Source organism: Manis javanica, chromosome 12, assembly GCF_040802235.1.
Source record: "Manis javanica isolate MJ-LG chromosome 12, MJ_LKY, whole genome shotgun sequence".
NCBI lineage: Eukaryota > Metazoa > Chordata > Mammalia > Pholidota > Manidae > Manis > Manis javanica.
The window spans coordinates 31,391,332-31,415,682 of NC_133167.1; the positions used below are offsets into that span (position 1 = coordinate 31,391,332).

Consider the following 24,351-nt stretch of genomic DNA (forward strand, 5'->3'; position numbering starts at 1 on the left):
AGGGAAGGCGGGTTTTCAAGGTCTGGAGAAGGGCCAGAGAACCTGCATTTTAAACAAGACACCCCTCTCACTCCCCAGGGATTCTGACACAGATGAACCACAGACCAGACTTTGAGAAACAGTTCTGGATGTTCATGGGCAATGTTCTCTTCAATTAGAAATTTCCTACAACCATGAAAACTAAGCCTATGTTGGCAATGTATTTTATATCCACTAAAACTAGAAAGAAAGCTAGTATGATACACAACAGTTAACTTTTATATACTGAGGTACTATGCTGAGTATTCTTCAGTTTTATTCAGTCCTTACCACCACATGAAGTAGACATCATCACCTATTTTACATAATAAGAAAGTTAAGGGTTGAAATGCTACTCACTTCTCATATCAGATGGCTTATAAGTGGTGGAACACAGGTGTTGAATCCAGACCATCTATCCAGAGCCTAATAACCTCTGTTATGCCACCTCTCCATTTGTAATATATCTATTGGACATTTTACTGAGTAAGACAAAGTCAGGTAAAAGAAGGGAAAGCATAAAAACAAACTTCACCTTCTTCCCCATTTTTTCTACAGTTAACGCTGTTGCCTAGTTACCTTCTCTAAGCAATCTCAGTTCCTAACGACAAACCACTTTGCCCTGGAGATGGCAGGCACTCAATGTGGGAAGTTTAAAGTATCTGACAGGCATGGGTGCTTGGATTATTTTATAGTAGTCACAAAAAGGAAGTTCTGGATCTGCCAATGATTAGATTAGCTCTAACCCTGGAAGAGCAAGGTAACTGGATGGGGATCAGGCAGACTAGGGATGCCCTCCTGAAAACCCTGAGACCTTCAACTCAGGGACTTTCAGATACCGGATCCCTAACAAGGATACCTAGAATTTGGCAGCCTAATCTAGATGGACTCTGGCATTTGAACCACATAAGGTTTACTATATGAGACAGACAATTCCCCTTTACCAGTAAGGATTTCTACATTTCATTGAGGCCGCACTCTGGTGGTAATGTCCCTTTAATCAAAGGGGAAGTCTAGAAATTATACTCTTCTTTTTCCCTTTCTGTCCATCTAGATTTAGTTTGAGAAAAACAGAAAATGGTCTAATTTGTGCTATGAACACTTGAAATCTGAAGACATTTTTTATCTGCATAGTTCACAAGAGTGAAACAAGAATACATTCCTGGGATGGAAGCTATAAGAAATTATGTATAACAATAACAGGCAGTGTCCTAGTTGAAAGTGCTACCACTAAAGGAAAAAGTTTTTATTTTTCTGAGGTTTGAGGGGGGAGGGAACTAATGAGAAGGGTTAATGTTACAGTTTTAATACTGTATGTATGGAATGACAGATCCGAGGGCTTTGGGAATTGTGAAGAATGGGCACATGAGAAGCCCAAGAACCTGAGAAAGGGAGCCCACTTCCAGAAGAAAAGTGCACATTTCTCCACACAGTGCCAATTTTTGACCCCTCAGATTGCTGCTGTTTTAAGGGTCAAATTGAGAGAGTAGCCAGACTCTGTTAGACTGGGAATACTACCTCCTTCCTTCATCTCTACTGGCCACTTAAGAAGCTCTCCTTCCCTACCACCTGCTACACTATGCTAGCTCCAGATTAAAGACAAATTGAAGCGATTATGATCACCAGATACTTCTAAGAGTTGCTTCAGAAACTAAACACATGCCATTTTAATGTGTTATATATTTCCCAGGTTCTATCTTACATATCATGAGACTATCTCCTTGATAAAATGTAAAAAACATTATTTTGGAGTACCACCCAGTTCATTATCAACTCTATTACTTGTTACTCAACCTCTCTAAAACCTGTTATGAGAGTTAAAATGACTTATTATAGGTAAATCATCACCACATAGTAGGAAATCAGGAAGTGATAAGTTACTATTTGGGGAGGGGGCTCTACTACTTTTGACCAATGAGGTTTAGAAAAAAAATCACTTTACATTTTCAAAAGGTTTAAAACAGTACTTGTTCTAATTAGAAAATACCACTGATTATTTTTCAGGCAATCCTCTCCCAAAAAAGTATCCACTGTCTAAAATTTTTAATAACTAATAGTAAGATATTCCATCTACTCCCCATTTCTGAATGAACCCTTGAAAGCAGTTCATCTGTTTTATTTGGTTAGGAAGTACCTTTCCTGAAATTCCATTCTGCCTGAAAATTTTTAACACAAATTCCCCAAAAGGGAACGCAAAGGTCTATGTTGGCAGTATTAATACATAAACTAATACATTTAACACATTTTATTTTTCACTACGTTCTAACAGGAAGAAAATCAGATGACAAATTTGATCTCTTTTCACTTCCACAATTTGAACTTCTCTTCTGGGTTAGTCTTTATTAATGAGTACAATGAAACCCAACAGCTACATTCAGGACTTTTCCCAAAAAAGCTCCCAATATAGAGAAAAACAATTTTTTAGTTCCTAATATGAAAACAAGGAGACATCCCCTGGATTTTGGTTAAAAAAAAAAAAAAACCAACCAATGGTTTTACATCCTAACCATACAATCAGTATATCAGAAATAATACCCAGACCCTCAAAGCCTATAAACCTCCCAAAGGAATCTTGCTTTTCACTTCTTGCTACCACTTACCAAGTCTTAGAAAATGCTAATTCACTCCTAGCCTCACGTCTCTTCAGGGATCCCATTTTGCTATGCTAATGTATTCAATCCCCCAAATCTAATACTCGTCAAAGAGAAACACTCAGCACAAGACATGTGCTACACTAACATTAACCACATCTCTAAAACAAAGTGACAAACCACTCCCAGCCTCACACACAAAGGAGGGTAAGCAGTAGCCCGCGGGCGGCCAGACCCCAGGTGTATCATTAACACAGAGCTGCCCAAGCACAGGGTTAGCGGCTGCACCTCTACAGCAGGGGAGGCTCGGAGCCCGCGAACCAACGGATGCGGCGGACGGCCCACGGGGGCGGGGTCGCACCGCCCGGGCCCCGCCCCGGCCCGCCCCCAGCCGCGCCGCAGTCCCCGCGCGGTAACGGCGCGCACCCAGGACCCCTGTCTGCCCCGCCGCGCCCTCGCCGCGCGGCCCCCAGCACGCACCTGCTTTGCAAACCGGGGCGCTCGGGCTCCTGCTCTCTGGGGAGCTCCGGCTCTGCTCCGGCGACCTCCTCCGGTTCCGGACGCGGGCCGGGGGTGGGGCCGCGCTCCCCTCGCTAGTCCACAGGTGGGTGGGCGACGAGCTGGGCGACGACACAGTGCCCAGCAGCGGCGGCGGGGGCTGCGGCCGTGGGGGGCTCCCGCGAGCCCCGGGCGCGCCGCCTCGCGTGGGGCTGGTGCCGCGTGTGGACGTCGCGGACGCGCTCGTCTGCGTGGCCACCGTGGGGCTGGTGCGCGCCGCCGCATTCCCGCCGCCACGCGTGGGGCTGGTACTGCGCGAGGCGGTGCGCGGGCCGCCGCCGCCTGAGGGGCCCGAGGCGCCGCCGCAGCAGCCGCCGTTGTTGCCGCCGCTGCCCCGCGTGGGGCTGCCATGCTGCTGCTGCTTCAGCTGGAACGGGACCGTCGCCCTCATGGGCTGCAGGCGGCTCCCGGCCGCCCCCGCCAGAGCGCCCGCAGCGCCCCCAAGGGAGCCTGCCGGCGTGGGGGACCCACTGCGCCTCACCCGCTGGGCCATGGTCCCCCCCGGCGCCTGGGCGAGGTGGGGAGCAGTGTCGTTGCGCTGCGGGAGGCGGACTCCTGAGGCCGCAGGGAAGGCCCCGCGGCGGGCTGAGAGGTCGGGCTGCAGGCTGCGGGCTGCGGGCTGCGGCCGGCGGGCTGCGGCCGGCAGCAGCGAGGTGGTGCAGCCGCCGCGTCGCCGCTCCTCATCAACAATAGTGTCTCCTCCGCTGTCCCCGCCCCCTGCGGGTGCCCATTGGTGCAACGTCAACCGCGCTCGAGCCGCTCCACCGCGCCCATTGGCTGCGGGCATCGGGTCCGGACCCGGGGCCTTAGCGAGCCTGGGTTTGCGCGGAGACCGTCTGCTCTTTAAAGAGAAAGAGACCCGCCCCCGGGGGAGGAGAGCGGAGGAAGGGGCCGTGTATGTGTGTGTAGTGCGCGGGCGCGCGTGTGTGTATACACGTGAGTACGCGTGCGCGAGCCTGGCCACGCATGTCTTCCCTTTCCACTTGGGGGAGCCTTGGGGACTCAGACTCCGGAATATTTTCAAAGGGACTGTCCGACTCAGAGCGGTCCCCAGGGATGTCTGAAGTCCTTCCCCCATAACTCATTCCCTTACCTCAGTATTAACTGGCGAAGACCTGTACGTCGTCTCTTTATGGGTTTTTTTTCTAGATCTTTTGTTCTGTCCTAATTCAGTCAACGTTTGAGCAGAGCTCAAAGGAGAAGAAATTCAATTAATCTTACGGGCATTTTATACCTCTCTCTTTCTCTTTCTCTCTCTCTCTCCTCTCTCTCCCTCTCTCTCTCTCTCTCTCTCTCTCTCTCTCTCTCTCTCTCTCTCTCCCTCTCTCTCTCCCTCTCTCCCTCTCTCTCCGTCTCTCTCTCTCTCGGTCTCTCTCTCTCTCTCTCTTTCTCTCTCTCTCTCTCTTTCTCTCTCTCTCACTCTCTCAGAGCCTGGCATCTCTCTCTCTCTCAAAGGAGCCTAGCATATCTCTCCCTCTCTCTCTCTCTCTCTCTCTCTCTCTCTCTCTCTCTCTCTCTCTCCCTCTCTCTCCCTCTCTCTCCCTCTCTCTCCCTCTCCTCTCTCTCTCTCTCTCTCTCTCTCTCCCCCCCCCCCCCCCCTCTCTCTCTCTCTCTCTCTTTCTCTCCCCCTCTCTCTCTCTCTCTCTCTCTCTCTCTCTTCTCTCTCCTTCTACAAAGAGACCAATCTCAGAAAGATTAAACATTGCTGGTTTGTAAAGCGCCATAGTTTACAAATGGCTTTATTTGATCCTCATAGTCATTTGAGATAAAACTGGACCAGCTATTCATATTTTTGTCTATTGGAGAAAACAAGTCTTTGCAATATGGGCAATAACTCAGGAAGGCAGGCAGTAGCACTCGTTCTAAAATAACGTGGGATTCCTCATCAAGACAAAAAAATACTGTGGGCTCTTATCTCACATACTCATTTCAGGCTATAAATTGCTTATCCATGACTTTTTTCCCCTTACTCTATTAGACAGATGTCCTCTTATGAAAATGTAGGAGTGAAGAGCACAGTATGGTTTGCTCTGGACCTGAAATTCTACTGGGTCCATGTGCAGTGTGGAGGAAAGCCTTCAGAGACCCAGAGAAGAGATTCAGATCCCAAATCCACCACTTACTCTGTGACCTTGTATAGGTCAGTAGCCAGTTTACTTTATCTGTGAAATGCAGTTAAACAATACCATCTCCTTCATACGCTTGCTGTGATTATTAACCAGAGGTTAAATAAGAATGTGGTATGTAGTAGGTGTTTCCAAACTTCCAGAGTCTCCATGTGATTCAGAGGCTCACCCATTCTTTCTCCTCCACCACAAAGAGAGGCCCCAAGCCCTTAGTCCAGGAATCTGCCTTAAGTTGGCCAGTGCTCTGAATAGACTTGACATTACTATCCATCCCCACAACCTCGAATGAATACAAAAACAGCTTCTCACTAGACATGACACACAGGAAAGTGCCAACAAGATCCCAGCAGAGAGCTAAGTCTCATCTTAAAACTGTGTAAGAGAGAAGGTAAGCCTTTAAATAAGGATGTCCCAAAAGCTCTATCTGGTACTTTGTCCTGCACAAAGTAGGAGCTCAATACATGTTTACTGTATGTTTAAACCAAGGAAGTTCAGCAGCCCTAGTGCTTTAGGTTTCCTGATCAATTACTTTTAATGTCACCAAACTAGGGACATAATTGTTGGCAGCAGAGGATTTTAGCTTTTCTGAACTAAAGTACTGATTCCAGCACAGTTCATTAGATCAACAAAGAGTTAAAATGTCCTTGGCTTAATCATGAGTTCACTTTTGCTTCTAGTCATATTTTCTATAAAACTCAAACTTCAGAACCCCAAAAAATGCCTCTTCCTCATCTTGACAGCTTACCTCGCTCATCACTATAGGGCTTAACTTTAAACAAACGAGAGCACTTCAACTGAAGCAGGTGTTAACCATTTCAGCCCCCTTGTACTAAAGGATTCTTGTGATGACTTGTAAATAAAACTTTGAAAGTATGAAATCACGAAGAATATAAAAAAAGTTGGTTGGATACCTAAGAACTCTTCAAGCTGTTCTTAAGATTTAATGGCAATAAATAAAAGCATCATTCACTCTTGCCCTTGACTTTATTATCTGTTGTTGAAGAGTCAAAACAATGTGTATCAAGGTGATGTATTAGTCTGCATTTTGCTAGTTCATCTATGAAGAGAGTTCTTGTATTTCAAGGAACAACAAAATAAACATGTATCCCTCTGATATAACTCTTTTCTTCTCAGGATATAATTCAAATTTTCCATTTTCTCTACAAGGTTGAAATGTGACTGCATGAAGTTGAAGAAGCAACATATTGAAATTGGTTTATCTATATTTAAACTCCAGAAGACACATTATTGAGAGATTCATTTGCTTCTGTGCCTTTTAAACTTTTTAAAATGATCTTGTTATTGTAAAAGAAGGTGGGTTTTGAGAAAATGTTTATCTTCCTATAGTTTTTAAATCTTCCTATAGTTTTAGTACAATCAGCCATATCCTTTTATAAATCCCTAGAATGTCACTGAATGAATAGAATATGACAATTATGAAATTATAAATTCCTTTTTCTAATGGAAAAAATAAAATTTATGCATCCATTGTGACTGGATACAAAAATGTTTATGCATGATAAACAAATATTGGAAGATAAAACACTGATGAGAATAAAATAGTCATTTTAAGGCTTGATTTGGGGAGGTGTTCTTTCCCCAAGAAATGTTGATACAGAAATCCCCCCTTATCTGAGGTTTTGCTTTCCATGGTTTCAGCTACCCTCAGTCAACTGCAGTCTGAAAGCAGATTATTCTCCTGAAGTGAAGGACAAGAGCTGCCTAATGCTATGTCACAGTACCTATATCATTCACCTCACTTCATCTCATCATGTAAGCATTTTATCATCTCACATTATCAGAAGAAGTGTGAGTATGGTACAATAAGATATTTTGAGAGAAAAAGACCACATTCACATAACTCTTATAGTTGTTAAATTGTTTTTTATTATTAATTACAGTCATTAATCTCTGTGCCTAATTTCTAAATTAAACTTTATCATTGATATAATATACTATATACAGGGTTCAGTACTATCCACAGTTTCAGGCATACACTGGGTGTCTTGGAACATATCCCCTGTGAATGGGGGGACTACTGTACACAATTTCCTAATAAAAGGGAAGGATTATCAGAATTTAAGTGCTGAGTGGCTCTACTTAAAATCTAACTGCTACTATACCAAGACTCTTGTCTGAGACCATTTCATCAAGACATTCCATAGCCCCACGTGTTCCAGTGTTACTCTCACCTCCTAAGTTACTCCTTGGTCACTTTTGCTGGCTTCTTCTCGATCTGACCCTTAAATGGTGAAAGTACCTCAGGACTCCATCCCAAGCCTTTTACTCCACTCATTCCCTAGAAAGAGAGCTTCATTTGTACACACAATTCTGTTGATCATCACACTGTCATCTATTCAACTGCTGGCTTGTATATCTCACAGGTGCGTCAAACTTTGTCCATAACTGAATCTGTTATCTTCCCACCAACAACTGGCTCCTTCCCCAGTTTTCTCTTATCTCAATAAACAGTGCCACTGTCTACCCACTAGTCTAAATCAAACCCTGGAAGTCATTCTGGCTCTCCTGCTCCTTTATGACAAGCCCAGTGACTCATCAGAACTTAACTGTTCTAGCCTCTGTTGTGAATCTACCACAATTCTCCAAACTCACCATTTCCTCTAGCCATGCCTCTATCTTCTCTAGTCTGTGTTCTTACATTTACCTAGCCAGTCTCCTTCGATCTTCTCTACCCTGGCCTACTTTTCCAAGTACCTCGCCTGCAATCCACTCTCCTCAAATCTATAGTGGTCTTTAAAAATGCAAACTTCATCACCTCTACTACCTAAAGTTTTCCCTTTCTCTTAGGATGAAGCTAACAATCCTGAGGCTTACCACACATCCCATGGGCCCACCTTTACCTCTCATGCTCCAGCCATACTGGTCTTTGATTTCCCCCAAAATACTCCATACTCTTATCCTGAAGCCTTCACACTTTTATTTCCTCTGCCTGGAACACTCCTCTCTTTCATCATTTGGCCAACTCCTGATCAGTTTTCAGATCAGGGAGACCTGGATTGTCTTGCTTCCCACTAAAATCAGTTTCCTCGGGTTATAGCAACACCATGCTTGCTGTAGTAGTCATAACATGATTATCTGCTCAGTATCTATATTTTCTTCTCAATCTTGAGCTCTACAAGAGTTTTTTTGTTCATGCAAAAAAGAATATTCGTTGGCAGGCTTCTGTGTGCAGAGCATCTTGAGAGGCATTGGCTCGACAGCAATGAACAATCCCACAAGCTCTTTGCCTTCTTGGACTTTCATCTGCTGGAGACAATGAAGCATGTGAGTACACATACATACTCACACACGTGGAACAAATTTCCAGTTACAAAGGTCTATAAAGGAAACCATAGGGTGCCATGAAAGAGAACAATGGAGATCTAGCTAAGCTGGATGGAAAGCACTTTCTGAGAAGGTAACATTTAAGATAAGACCTAGAAGATGACAATAGGCCATCCATGGAAAGAACGTTCTAAATAGAGAATAGCTTTGCAGAGACTAAGAAGAAAAGGCTCTCCGTGTTTAAGGAACCAAAGCTAAACCAGTTTCAGCAAAGAAGAAAGTAGTTCAGAAATAAGATTGAAGAAGTAAATAAAGACAACAGATACTAAGAATAAAAATGAAGAGCTATCTCATATTCACTGAAGTCTATGAAACAAAAAGGAAAATTTCTATGCAGGAATCTCAGTGAACATGTCTAAAAAAAGTATTGATCTATCTAAGTTCTACTCACCACAGCACAGCAATAGTCGCCCACCTCTTTTCTCTAAAAATTACCACCCAAAAACTAGGCCAGACCTGGACCTGGTCCTCCTTTCTTTGGATTCATTCTCTCACCTTCAAGAGTCCATTCTTTGTCCTTGAAAAACTCCCTGCCCTTGCTAATGTAAATCAGTCTGCCCTTTATAATTTCACCATTTCTGCCTCTCTACCAGTTTATTCTGCTCAGCACAACAGAAGCAGCAGAGATCAGGGGTAGAATCTTCCCAGAAAGGTGTAGTAGGGAAAGAATGTTTGTATTTTCAGTTTTGTTTATTTGCTTTGTTTGTGTTTGTTATCACTACTGCTGTGTCGCTTTCACGCTGGGAATCCCATCTGACCACTGTGGAGAATGGCTTGTGGGGGAGCTAGAAGAAGCAGGGGAAATAGCAAGGAGCCTGTTGCAGAAAAATCTGACCAATGGGGAAATGAAGAGGAAAACAGTGCATGGATTCAAGATCTACCTTCTAGCAGAGCTAACTTGTCTTGAAGGTGATAGGAGGGGAGGGAAGGGAGCTGTCAGATAAGTTCCCCGGGTCTCTGGCTTCAGCACCTTGGTGGATGGTGGTCTGTTGATAGAGATGAAGAGGAGAGAGAGGGGCAACTTTGGGATCAGAATCAGTCTAGGTTTAAGCTCCTTATGAATTATTTAAGAGGAGTCATTGAAAAGGAGACTCAGGTTCAGAGGGTGAGGCCAGGAAGTATAAATTTGGGAGTTTTCAGCATATAAATGTTATTTGCGGTTCTGCAAGCAAATGAGACCACCTAAGAATTTACCACCATGTCTCGGCATTAGCACAGTGCCTGACACACTCTAAGTGCTCAAAAGTATTAAAATTTAAGCTCCTGTCTGTCTTATTCACCCTTGTATCCTCGTGATTAGGACAATATCTGGCATATGGCGAGTACTCAACAGTTTCCTGTGAATGGAATGAATGATTTAGCAACTGGACCACTCAGAGCAGTAAAACAATGATTTCAAACCCATATCTCTTAGACTCCAAAGACAATTTGCTTTCACATTAGGATGGTACTGTGGTTCAGCAGACAGTTTCAAAAACCTGGTGAGAAAGAAAAGTACATGGTGTCCCCATTATATAAATAAGGAAACAAAAGAGGTTATATGGTTTGCCTAAAACTAAAACCCAGGCCTTTTGACTCATATTCCAGCATCCTTCTGCCATAGTAGGGATGACATTCAACAGACTAGCAGCTGCTCTAGGTATTTTGTACCTTACAGTTAACATATGCTGTAAAGAAAGAAAAAAAGGGAAACCAAATAAATTAGGTTTGGAATTGGTGAGTATTACCACTTAAAACAATCATACTTTTCTGCCTTGCAAGTTTTTTTCCATCAAGATTCAGCTCAAGTATCATATGGCTTTTTACACTTCCCAGAAGCAAGGTATCAGCTCCCTCCCCCTTTGTCCATTGGCATTGTGCTCTCAGAGATATGGTTTCTATTATACCAGCAGTTTTTGTATTTTTTTCAGAAAACTCTTCTATCTGATCTGATCTGCATATTAAAAGATACATTAATGAACAAAGGCATTGTATAAAACAGTGTACACTGCCAATAGGTCTTTGTTTTGCTTTTCTCTTTAAGGGTTATAGTTATCCATGTGTTTGTATGTGCATGCATAGAGTATTTCTGGAAATTCTCTCAAGAAACTGGTCCCTGAAAAGAGGAAGTAGGATGGAGAGGGGTAGGAAGATGTTCTTTTTTATGTATACCTTTGTACTATTTTTGAATTTTTAAAGCGTGCTTATATATTAGTTTTAGGGAAAAAAATTAAAAAATTAATCTCAGAAAACCAGATTATTTTGGTGAACATTAATTTTGAAATTAAGATTTATAAATGATAATTGCAGTCATATAAACTTCAGTATCCAAAATATTTCTGTATTTTGTTTAGATTGGATAGCATTGAGAAAATCCTGATGAACAAAGATGTGATTTCAAATGGTAACACTGTTCTTTTAATTGCTCTTCAACTAGGCAGATTCAGAAACTTGAAACAGCGGTAATAGGAAATGTTTATTAGGAAAAAGAAGAATTAAGTGAGGAACAGATGGAGATTTGCATGACACAAGAATAGCAGAATATTGATAACTATTGAAGCTGGGTGATAAATGTAGAGTTGTTCCTTATTCTATTGTTTATTTTGTATCTGTTTCGAAGTGTCCATAATAAAATGTTTGAAAAAATTGGTTTACAAAAGTAGCACACGACTGTTCACATGCTATATTATAAAGTCAGGCAAACACCAAAAACTTATAAAGCTCTAAATGTAAGGATCTGCAAAACCCTGCCTACCCTACCTGACATGTTATACATTTGTTATTGCACATAAAGTACATCAAGCTGATGAACATGAATTTTGCTATATATTTAATTGTGCCCAGCACATACAAGCTGTGGTTGCATAGTCACCCATCAAAATTTCTATAAGCGGATACATGCAGACTGGATTTTCAAAAGACCAATGTAAACCTACAACTTTTCTAAGTAAAGACATATTTACAATAAATTCAAAAATAGCCTCAGAAACAACAAGGAAAATTTAATGCAGATAGATACATAAAAAAATCGTTCCCCTGCCCTGACAGTGGACATTAGCTAGTGGTGGTCCCACTGTATTAAAATTTTAATATATTAAATGAACTGATTTTATTACAGGTGTTTTAATATTTAAAAATATATTTCTAAAATGAAATTCATATCAAACATTTATTCCACCCCTGAAACACAGAGCAGTTTAAAAACCAATCCACTAGACTGTTATAAAATTTAAGGAAGAAAATATATCTTATTCATCTCTGTCTCTCCAATATCAAACACGATAGTTTGATGAATGAATATTGTTAACTGAAGGTATAGAAAAATTGATTTCTAGCCTCAAAGTAATCTTATAAGAAATTCGTCTGTGTTAATTTTTCTGAATACATAAAAATTTATCCTTATTTTAAACAATCCAATACATGAAATTTTAATTTGAAATTAAAAACCTATAGGTCCCTAATCTTTCATTTTTCTATGTATAAAGTAATACATATTTATAAGAATTTTCTTACTTTAAAAACTAGGATCACATCATGGATACAAGTTTTGAAACCTGTTTTTTTCTTAAACATGTATCTAGGACATCTTTTCACTGGCTACACATCTGGAGTCTCTCTCATTCCTTTTAAAGGATACATAATATTCTATCACTTGGCAGTACCATAATTTAGTCAATCTTCTACTCTTGGACATTTTGGTTATTTTCAACTCTTTGATACACCCTACAATGGTGTAATGATATCTTTGCACTTATATTTTGCATTTTTGTGAGAATATTTTAAAGTTAAAGTTGTATAAGAGCAACATGTATACACAAATTAAGAAATTTTAGAAGGCTGATTTTCTTAGGCAGTCATCTGGTTCATTTTCATTGTCCTTCCCAAACCCTCCAAAGAATTGTTAAACTTCTCAAAAATGATTAGTGGCTTGTTTTTTTTCCCTTAAAGACATCTTCATGGAGACTTCCTTTCTCTTGCTCTGTTTATACTAAACATGTTCTAGGGCTTCTGCGTAGCTGTCAGCCTGGGGTTTCCACTCACTTCTTGACTGTGCATATGTCATAGTCACTCAACCCTGGGCTTCCATTTTTGTTTACTTACTAGTTTACTCCTTTGTTTTGTAATAGTTCCTAAGAAAGGGTGTATAGAAGGTAAATTTTGTGAGGCATTGTATATTCACAAATGTCTTCATTCCCGCTTTACATTTGATTGATGATTTGGCTTATAAAGAGTATTTCCTCAGAACTTTGAAGACATTGCTCCATTGTCATATAGCATTCAGTGTCACTCTTGGTCAGCCCAATACCATTGTGATTTCTGATCCTTTATGTATGATCTGTTTTTTCCCTCTCTGGAAGCTTTTAGGGCTTTCTCTTTGTTAACAGTTTCCTGAAATTTCTTTATGCTGTGTCTTACATAGGCCTTTTTTTTTTTTAATTCCCTGGGATGGACCAGATGTTTTTCAAGTGGGAAAATGTTACTGTATTATTCTTGAATAATCTATTTCTCTTCACATACTGACCCTGCCCCGTCCTGCCCTGAGAGAATTACATAGGGACTATAAACTGTCAGCTGATTTCTGGTTAGGTTTGGCCAGCGTGAGATCAGATCACATGAAGAGAGAGAAGGCAAGAGTGTTTCCTCCCTGCTGTATCCCACATGTAGAAACACATCTCTCTTGGGCTACAGCTGTATCTTTAGCTGTATCTCCCACTGGGAGGTCCTTCCTCCTGAGCCCCATTTCTCACTCAGCTCCATTTACACTACCTCTTCTAACTTGCCCTTTCAGCTCTAGGAGTTTAACAGCTTCTCATTGTTAGTAATCTTTAGACAGGTTACCACCCGTTTGTTCCCTTAATCCTTCCTGCTCACACTTCCACATGTAGTCCTTTTGTAAAAATCACTATCTGAACCATGTGGGGTGAATTGGGCTTGCTATTGTGACTCTGACTGATGCAGTCTGTTCATTCTATCAGCTCTATCTATCTTCTATCTCTATCTCTCTATTTTCCAAGAAATACTGAGATCCCTGGAATAACCCTCTAAATTTCTCTTTTTTCCATTTCTACATTATCTCTTCAATCTACCTCCTGGGAAATTTCCTTGTCTTCATCTTCCAACTCTTCTATGAATTTATTTCAGCAATCATATTTTTCATTTCTAAGAGTTCTCTTTCTTCTCTTATCATTCCCTTTTGCTATAGCATTCCATTATTGTTCATTCATGTTTCATGGATATAATTTATTTATCTCCCTGCACTGTCTCTATTTTCCCCCAATTTCTTTGTTTTGATGTCTGCTTTTCATGATGGAGACATTCCTCAAATGTCAAGTCATTTTCACATAATAACTGATTGTCAGCTCTGTTCTCAAATGGAGCTTGTCCCTTAGGGAGCTTAACTTTAGGGTCTTCGATCAGAAATCCACCTGCTTCATGGTAGGGCCCCAAAATGTAATTTCTCTTGTGATGCTAAATTTTTCAGAAGAGAATCCACCAATTTCTTGTCTTTCATTCTTGGAGCCAAGTTCAGGAACTAGGCTGAGGAGCTTCAAGTTCAGAATAGGCTTTCATTTAATGGAAATATTTTTGTGGAAGAAATTCCTTGCAGTGAAATTGTGGTATCCAAGGGTATGCATTTTAAAATGTGATAGATTTCAATGTAATTTCAAAAGCATCCAAAGAAAAACTTTAATGTGGTTTAAAAGAACCAAGAAAATGCATTTTATAATCTTTAAATGTCAGCAGAATTTAATGCAATGCTTTCCTTATGGAATTAACGTTCCAAGAGGTAAAATAGACTGAAATAAATTCTTTTTTTCCATGGTTCCTACTTGGCTTCAGAATTAGTGCTAACATAGGCTATTTGAAAGATTAAATTCCTCATCTTTCTAGAAAACAAAAATAGATTCTCCAAAAAAAGCCACTTGATTGGTATTGCAGAAGGGGAAAAATGGAAACCTATGAAGAAGTGCTTGGTCTTATTTACCTATAAGGACTTAAGGAAATAGCATCTAAAAAATTGCTTAAACCAGATGATCTTTGGTAACTGATGTTTGAATTTATGACTTAACTGTTTATGAGAGATCTGATTTTAGGGTGGTGATTGCTTTGTAGGTTATGAGAATAATTAGGGCAAGAAACTATTCAACCATGCTCCAGAGAGAGGCAGTCCATGAAAAATGAAGAGAAGTTACTTCTAGAGTGTCTAAATTATATTCAGGTCATAACTGGCCTATAAGATCTAGCTCTATGCTGATCAAACTAGATTTTTCCTTTTTCAAAATTGCTGAACATCTTAGCTCATAAGGTTGCTCCATATTTTGTCCCAAATTCCTCGCTGCATAACAGACAGAAAGAAACTCTTCATAAACTCTATTCCAGAGATGCCAAGTCTCAGTCAGAAATAGACATTTCCTTTCCAAAATGATTGTAAGGAAGTGTTCAAGTTTTCTGACTCTATGGTGACAGCTTGATCGAGATAGTTGAGGACTGGTGCATGAAATATGCCCTGCCCTTTCAAATTCTGTAACAATCACTCAGTATGCGTTCACAGACACCAATCATTGCTGTGAAATGGCAAATAGATTACCATTGCTGAACTACAGCGATTTCTTAATAGAGGGAAACAGAAGAGAGAAAAATTAACCCAATCTACATTGTACTTAATCATTCCTACTTACCTATCCTTTTACTCTGTAGATATAGTTGAATTTTGCTTAAAGAAATGCAGTTAAATGCTGTATATTGGCAAATGTACAGTCCGAGAACTGGTTCATAGTCAACAACATTTGAGCATCTACTATATATCAGTACTGTGTTCAATAAAGATACTCACCACTGTCAAAAAATATTTGTGAAGGAATGATTTTAAGAGCACTAACTAATATTACTAGTGATTGCTGCTATCTTTTCTCAATATTACTTAGCCATGCAAGAATACAGAGTGAATTCAAGGGGCAGAGTGCCAAATCCCTAATTCCTGTTACACACAGTGGGGAGTAGCTTAGCCCCCCATTTATGCTGTCTCCAGTGAAATTGGGAGAACTAAATGAGTTATGGTGCCCTGTGAGATGACTTAGGTAGCTAACACATGAATAAACGTAACCAGTTACCCCACCCATGTAGTGAGAGCAGAGGCCTGCCCGGACTTGGTATTTAGAAAACTAAAATAAGACTCCTTGTTTGACTCAGCTCCTAAGTAGTCATTACACATGGGGCACAAAGACTTCTTGGACATCTCTCTAGGGAGAGAAGGACTTCAGAGGACCAGCAGCTCTCTGACCTATGAACAATGACAGTCACCTTCATGTTGTTGTTGTTTTTTGTATTTTTTAAAGCAACATCCTTTTAAAATCTTCTCTAGTAACTCCATTTTATGTACATACAGTTCTGAGGAGAGTTGCAGCATAGATTACTTCTCAATATGTGTGCAGTCTATTAATAGACTATTAATAGATGAAAAAGAGGAAACCAAAAGGGAAGTTAAATTCATGCTCAGTATGTGTTAATAAAATGGCAATCCCACTCCTCCCTGCCCACAACCCAAGAGGCTCTACATTAACCAAAGTCTTAGCCTCCTTCCCTTACCCTCATTTCTAGCATGATTTTTCTTCAATGCTCTGTAAGACTGGCATTTTCAAGTAATTCTTCTCTTAGGAGCACCCTTTAATTTCTCATGAAATTATCTGTGTGATTCTACTATTCCCTATATCTTCTATAACTCAAGAGCAAAGGACTTGTGGATGGCAAATTTCAACTTAAACCAAATTTCTGCTTTTTGTTATTCTACCAGTTATAGTACTCTCCTGCCAGGATCTAAGACATAGGAGGATATCAATCTTATTGACAGTTAAATGTTTATTGAACACTTATTATGTGTCAGGCACTGGGCTGAATACTGTGCACATATAACACATTTATACTTTACAGCAACCCTATACACAGGTGTTATTATCCTCATTCTTATGGATAAGTAAAAGGATGGGTAGAATTTAAAGTGGATTGTCCAGGAGTGTATAGCTAGTAAGTGCCATAGGTAGGATGAAATCCAAGGTTGTGTGAATCTAGAGGTTATACTCTCAATCACTGCACATGGGTAACTTTGTTCCTTCCTTTTTAATTTGAGAGACTCAGCCTAGCATAGTAGTTAAGTGGATTGTAGCTGGAGTCCCTAGGTTCAAATTCCAGTTTCTCATTTATAGTTGCATGATGTAGAGCAAGTTAATTTCATCTCATACAGTTTTGTTGAGTTTTGAACTCATTAATTCACATGGAAAGCTCTCAGCCCTGTGACTGGCAATAGAAAGTACTCGGTGAATGTTGGTTAGTATTACCGTCTAAGCCTTGGTCAAGTCTTGCTAATTGGTTCCATCTCATCCCCTCAGTTCATCGCTACCTCATTTCTATAGCTGCAGCTCTCCCTGCCACTAGCTTTTCCCATATTAGTTTATATATAGCAGGAAGACTAATTTTCCTCAGACAATTTCATACACCATTTTCATGCTTAGGAACACCAGTGGCTCCCCACTGCAAATTTTATCAGATCCAAATTCCTCAGCATGACAGGTATATTTCTGTAAATTTCCTGGTTTAACTTCCTCATTCCCTCTCTACTCAAACCCTTTTCACACAGCTTGCCATGTGACACTTTATTTGTACCTTTTGTATTCCCTGGAATATGACTCGGTGGGGCTTACTTTAATCATTTGAACCCTTTTTTTTAAGATTGTTCCTGAATTATTGTAAGTATGTTAATATATTCAATTAACTTTGCAGCAACTATTCTTTTAAGAAGCTAGAAGCCTTTTCTGATTAACTCCACCCAAGCTTGATCATGCCAATTAACTTCTAAGCATGTCTGAAAATACTCTGCATTATTTTAATTTATACTTGTTTGTCTAATACTTCATGTTTTTATCCATTCTCAAGTCTTCTTTCAGCAATTTTTTAGTCCTTAAGGCCAGAGATCATGGTTTTTCTTCCTTTTCAACCTTTCCTACATGCTTAAGGCAAATGCTTCATAAATGCTGTTGAGTGATAGATGGCATGAAACAGTCGATGCAAAAGAGAGAAGTCTGTTAAAGGCAAACAAGTTAATCGGACACTGGGCTTCATACTCCTTTAAATGCCGGTAACAAATAACCACATTCTACAGCTTTGCACATCAGGGTAATCTTCAGAATAAGGCAGGCTATATGCCTCTAACAAACAGGGCATCCTTTCAACAACGGCCAATAAGTGGTTCTCCATTCCTGGGCGTGTAGGCATGTAAGCAGAGGAAGGCAAGGGATAGGCTGCCATGACATGTCCAGGGGACTTTGCCAAGATAACACAAAGACAGGAACCCCACAATGGGGAGAGGAGTCAGGCTGCAACTAACTCCTTGTCCGCCGCTACAGCAGTCAGCACATTGGCAGCTTTCCCTCGCTCTGCTTAGAGAAAAGGTTCCCCCTTCTAGTCACCTCCCTGCATCCCTGTTCCTGAGAAGACCCTACATCTTCTCTATCAATTCCATAAGAAGCAAAACATAAGATCCACAGCTATCACCCAGTTCTGATGAGTGACAGACAAAGGGGAGGAGGTCTAGAGATTTTCAAAGTAACACCTGAAATGGAACCTAAAGGAACTGAGTCATAGATCAGCTTTAACCATGTGCCAATTACTTCTTTGGTAGCATGACAAGTGGAAGAATAATAATTGAAACCATTGAAATGAAAACTGAATTGTTCCAGTTAGACCAAACAGGGCAAAGAAGGCCTGTCGACATTCACACAAAAATGTAAGTGTGATAAAAGTCCATAGGGCCTAGGTGTGGCTTTTACTTTAAAGGTAGAAAAAAACTTTAATTATTCATAAGCCAGAAGGGAAACAGGTAGAATCATAGGATTTTAGAGCACATGTTGCCCAAGTTTCATATTTTATAAACAAGGAACTGAAACTCAGAGAGGAAAATCAACTTCCCCAAGGCCACAGGAGTCACAGTGACAGAGCCAAGAGGAGAGCTCAGCTTCCCTGATGCCCCCGTACAAGGTGGGTCTGCCGAGCAGGAAGGTGACTGCACTTGGGCAAGGCTCTCACATTCAACGAAGGCCCAGAGAACATGAGTAAACACAATATCTTTTCAGGAAGATAAAGTTCCACCCTTACCATCCTGGGCCACAGTGTGACAGCCCTGGTTTCTCTACAAAGTTCCAGGTTCTCTGATTAGCACGTTGATCTCATATCCAAGGGTTTCATGTAAATCATGTGAAGGGAGGAAGGAAGGAAGGAAGGGAGGGAGGGAGGGAGGGAGGGGAGAAAAAAAAGTATAATCTAAAGCAGAAGCAGTCTTTTTACTGGCTTAGGGGTGTTTAGTAGTAAACTGAGTGCTAAGAGGACCCAGATTCTCCTGGTTCCATCGCTGCCACTAACCAGCTTGGAAAAGTCCTTTAACCTCTCTGGGCCTCAGTTTCCCGTATTATGTAATACCTACATAGGCCAGTTTCTAGTATTATGTAATACCTACACAGGCATTATATAGGTAAATGCCTATATTACTCTATCATAAATTATTATTTTTTTAATCATAAATTATTTCTAAGGCATCTTTCATCTCTAATACTTTAAATAATTTAGGTCAGTAGTCAAGCCTCATGACACTAATAGAATTTTATTATATCCCAGACTAGCAAGAGAAAAAAAATATACAAAATGAGGGTGGAGAGCAAGTAGGTGGTTGACTATGAATTCAGTTGAAAAGATATTAAGTGCCTGCTCTATGCCAGGCCTAGGACTCTCAAGACAAAGAAGGCATGGCCCACGCTCTTGAGGAGTTTTCAGCTTAGAAGGACCTATAAGACTGTATTCATATAATCTCTTATCTAATTACTATCCAGGTCTGACCAAAGATCAAACAAAATCCAGTCTCTTCAGAGTGTTTTGCCAGAGGCACCTTGGTAGACAACTTCCTGGTTTCTTTTCCCTTCTAACATCTCCACTGACACCCAAGTATTACAGAGTAGTAAGGGCTGACTGGTCACTGTAAGAACCAGTCCACCCAAGAAGCTGATCCACCCAAGGAGTGTTCCTCACTCACGCTCACTGGCCAGGAGCATGGTTGGTCAGACACTGTAACATCAAAGCTGTTCACCGAGAGTATCATAAATAATAGGTGTAAATAGTCATTCATTGGTTGTCAAAATTTTATCCTAGATGAAAGCAAAATGCTAGGAATCTGGAGGGCATGCCCATTATTCTGAAAATGGACAAAGAAATATAAGCATCTTTGTTTGAGAAATTGGGTAAGAAGTGGTCTCTGAAATGTGTGTCTTTGCAGAGGATTCTCAATTCTACAGGTACTCTTCTCAAGACATGTCATAGATGTAAGCAAGGTGCTTAATACAAGATACCCTCTCTATTATAAAAGAATATATCTGAAGTTCTGCTATTGTTGTATACTACCTACTTCTACAGGACTAGTGCTGGTAAATCCATCCCTGCACCATGTAACAGCTGGGGAGGTAGCTGCACTTGAGTTCACCAAACAATTTCAATGCCCATGTAGGTACATCATGCAAAGCAAAAGCTCAACATGCAGAGTCATGTACACAGATAACCTTGAATTACTTTATTATGTCTTAACTAGGTGTTGTCCTTTTGTTCAAACAGTACCTATTTTGTGCATAAATTACCTAAGCCACAGAAAAGAGGGAAAAGAAAGAGGGACAGGCCTAGAAGAAAATAATCGGAGTGGTACGCCCTGCCTCTGAAGAAATAAGACTTTAGAAGGAAAGTTATATAGTTTATTCTCCAATGAATGAGATGTGAATAGGCACCTTCTGCCTCCTAAACTAAAAATCACCAAGGTCAGGACTCTGAACATATTTACCTGCCTCTCTTTTTGGGAACCTATCCCATTTAAAAAACATTTCTCTATAAACTTGAAAATAGAGCTCAGAGACTGTCTGATCATAAACCCTAAACTGACATGAATCACTCAGTCATAATGTCACTGACTTCAGCAATGTCTTATGATTAAGCTAAAACCTTTCCAAATAGCCTCCAAAAAAGAATAAAAGTACACTGAGCACTTCACTGCACATTAAGTGAGCAGGCCATTACTACATAGGTGCAAACAGAAACAGTAAAGAACACTGAGCAAGCTTTCATATCCACTAAACTCACCTTAGCAGGAAGAAGACAGAAATGACTAAAGGAAAACTATAGGACTAGAAAACTGCTCTCTAAAACATGCCTTAAGCAAAGGTTATATTTTGTCCGTCTTGTTTCTTTTTGTGTGGTGTTTGTATCCTGGGGGTGGGCTTCTTTTAAAATACTGCATGAACATTGTGGAAAAAATTTAAATGTGCAGTTCAGCAACACATAAATAGAAGTAACACACAGGAAAATTATCCATCTCATGCCCCAGATATAATTGCCATTAACTTCGAACCATTTTTCTGTGCATTTGTATGTGTATTTCACACACAGAAAGAACAAGAATCATGCCACACATATTATCATGTAGTCTGTTCTTTTCACTAAGCAACATACATCATGAAATTCATACTATGACATATGTATTTCTATGTTTCATATGTATTTTTAATGACAGTATCAAAAATTCATACATGAACTAGAATAGATGGATGTACCTCTGTATGAATGCATCATACTTTATTTAACTAATTCCCAATTCTTGGATTAAGTTGTGTTATGAGCTGAATCATGTCTTCCTAAAATTTTATGGTAAAGTACTAACCTGCGGTATCTCAGAATGTGATTGTATTTAATAATTGGGATTTAAAGAGGTAATTAACTTAAAATGAGGTAATTAGGGTGGGCCTTAATCCACTATGACTGGTGTCCTTTTAAGAAGAGGAAATTTGGACACAGACATAGGCAGAAAGATGACTATATGAAGATACGGGGAGAAGATAGCCATCTACATGCTAAGGAGAGAAGTTTAAGAAGAAACCAATCCTGCTAATGCCTTATCTTGGATTTCAGCCTCCAGGACTGTGAGAGATAAATTTCTGTTATTTTGAGCCACCCAGTCTGTGGTGCTTTGTTATGGCAGCTTAGCAAACTGATAAAGATTCTTCCCAACTTTTTTTGTATTCAACTCTCTGGGCACATGTCCAGTTATTTTCTTGGAATACATTTCTAAACAAGGATTGTTGGGTCAATGGCTGAGTATCCTTTTTAGGCTTCTTACATGTATTGTCAATTTGCCCAGGCCAAGGGTGTGGTTTCCAGATACTGCCAAGGCCACTCACTAGCCTTCCAGGTGCCAGAGTTTTTCATAGGCTCTTCCTTTTTTTTCTAATTGTGGTTTTTTTCCCCAAATTTTCCATTAGGAATACATTTGTTTTTGTAATAATAAAATACATTTTTAAAAAGGGGAAAAAGCCTTATACAATATAAAAATTTCCATGTTTGAATTAAAATGAAACCTACACCTACATGAAACAGTGGTTTGAAGAGACAAAACTGAAAGCTAATCAAGAAAATGGGAAGGCAAGCTACAAACTGGGAACAAATATTTATAAAAGACATATATGATAAAGAACTACTTTCTAAAATAAACAAAGAATTCTTAAAACTCAACAAGAAAACAAATAACCTGACTAAAAATGAGCAAAAGACCTGGACACCAGAGAAGATATACCAATGGCAAATAAGCATATGGAAAAATGTTCAAAATCATGTCATTAGGGAATTGCAAATTAAAACAACAATTAGATACCACTATTAGAACAGTGAAAATTCAGAACACTGACACCACCAAATGCTGGCAGGGCTGTGAAGCAACATTCATTGCTGATGGGAATGCAAAATGGTGCAGCCACTTTGAGTAACAATTTGGCAGCTTCTTACAAATTACATATACCCCTACAATGTGACCCAGAAATTGTGCTCCTTCATATTTATCCAAATTAACGGAAAACTTATGACTACCCAAAACCCTGTACTTGTATGTTTATAGTAGCTTTGTTCATAACTGTCAAGGCTTGGAAGCAACCAAGAAGTCAACCAAGGATAACTAAATTGTGATATATTCATACTAGAATATTATTCAGTATTAAAAAGAAAGGAACTATCAAGGCACACCAAGACATAGAAGAAACTTAAATGCATGTTGCTAAGTGAAAGAAACCAATCTGAAAAGGCTACATATTGTTTAATTCTATGACATCTGGAAAAAGCAAAACAATGGAGACAATAAAAAAAATCAGTGGTTACCAAGGGTTAAGGAAGGAGAGATGAATAGGCAGAGCCCAGATTTTTAAGGTAATGAAACTATTCTGTTTGATACTATAATGGTGGATACCTGTCATTATGCATGAGTCAAAACCCATGGGAGGTACAAGAAGAGTGAACCCTAATGTAAACTAGGGATTTGGGTAATGATGTGTGAATGCAGATTCACTAATTTTCACAAATATACCCCTCTGGTTTGGAGTGCGGGATATTGATAGTGGAAGATGTTTGGGGGAGAGGTGGGGCAGGAGGCATGTGGGAATTCTTTGCATTTTCCACTGAATTTTCTATGAATGTAAAACTGCTATAAAAAGTCTATTAAAAAAACAAACATCTAAAAAGTTCATGGAGAGATGCATGTTGGATCAAGTCATTATTAGGAAACCTTTGCTCTGCCAAAGTTCCCAGTTAAGTAAAAGTCACCATCATTCTCCTAGTTACAGAAGCCAGAAACTGAGCTTGTCATTCTTGAAATTTCTCTTACCTTACCCCCCACTTTCATTCATTCATACGGAAAACATACCTTAATATTCTTTCCATTATTGTTGCCACCTTTCCAGGCCAAGCCACCATTATCTTTCTCCAGGACTAGAAATAGTCTAACAGGTCTTTATTTTCTGTTCTTGCCAGATTTCAATCTGTTCTTCACACAACAGCCAGAGTAATCTTTTAGAAACATAAATATATGTTATTCCATTGCTTAAAATGTGAGTGGATTTTTTTTTCTGCACTTTGAATAAAAGGCAAACTCATCAAAGCTGGTCAAGTGTCTACCTATCTTCCAACCTCAACTCACACTCCTCTCTCCATGTTCATCAGGCACCGAGAATATAAGCCTTCCTTTACCACTTTACCTAAACAGACTTTGTGTTACTCTCTCTGGATCTGGTTGATTTTCTTCGTAGCCCTTTAAATTTTGTAAATTCTTACTCTTTTACTATTCTCTGTTGATCTCTCCCACTCACCTGGAAGCTTCATGAGAACAGGAGTTCATCCGTTCTGCCAAATAGGGCATGCTAACACCCGACAGCATGCCTGGCACATAGTAAGTAGCAGTGCACCAAGGGTAGAGCAGTGGGGAGTAGCACCTCCCTGGTTCAGGCAATAAAGGAATGTGTTCAGAAACAATAATAAAAGCCAAGTAGGAGTTGGTTTGCTTTTTATTATCACCATGACTCTCTTAATTCTAAACAATGTCGGTTGAGAGAACAGTCCTCCCTACTCAAAATTTTTTTGTTGATATAAACTCTGTAATGATTGTTGCTATTACTTTCACTAATGAAAGCTTCAAATTAGCACATCTGTATTGCTTATGCATCCGTAAATGTCTTTTTATTCTATGTAAAAGTTAACTCAGAGAATTCGTAATTATATAGCAGGCTCTTGAGACATGCAGACTTGGCTACATACAGGCATTTCAACAATTTAGAACTGTTCTAGCTCATTTTGGGAGCAGTTTGTACCTCAGCCCCCTGTGGTACTACATATTCTTG

General features: G+C 40.0%; 1 protein-coding gene and 1 long non-coding RNA gene across 3 annotated transcripts in view; both read right to left on the minus strand.

The window, feature by feature from the left end:
* Positions 1-3,859, minus strand: part of FAM117B (family with sequence similarity 117 member B) — a 132,003-nt gene extending 128,144 nt beyond the window's left edge. For both annotated transcript variants that reach the window (XM_037009190.2, XM_037009189.2), the window contains exon 1: positions 3,090-3,859. In XM_037009190.2, coding sequence (XP_036865085.2) covers positions 3,090-3,660 — 571 coding nt within the window. In that variant the 5' untranslated portion in view covers positions 3,661-3,859. The remainder of the gene's footprint in view (positions 1-3,089) is intronic.
* A 3,313-nt stretch (positions 3,860-7,172) lies between these two features.
* LOC118970687 (uncharacterized) lies at positions 7,173-23,951 on the minus strand. The gene is made up of 3 exons (XR_005058731.2): positions 23,824-23,951; positions 23,382-23,524; positions 7,173-8,557 (listed from the first exon to the last, which is right to left on the minus strand). It is a non-coding gene; the product is annotated as an uncharacterized lncRNA (long non-coding RNA).
* Positions 23,952-24,351: the final 400 nt, after the last annotated feature.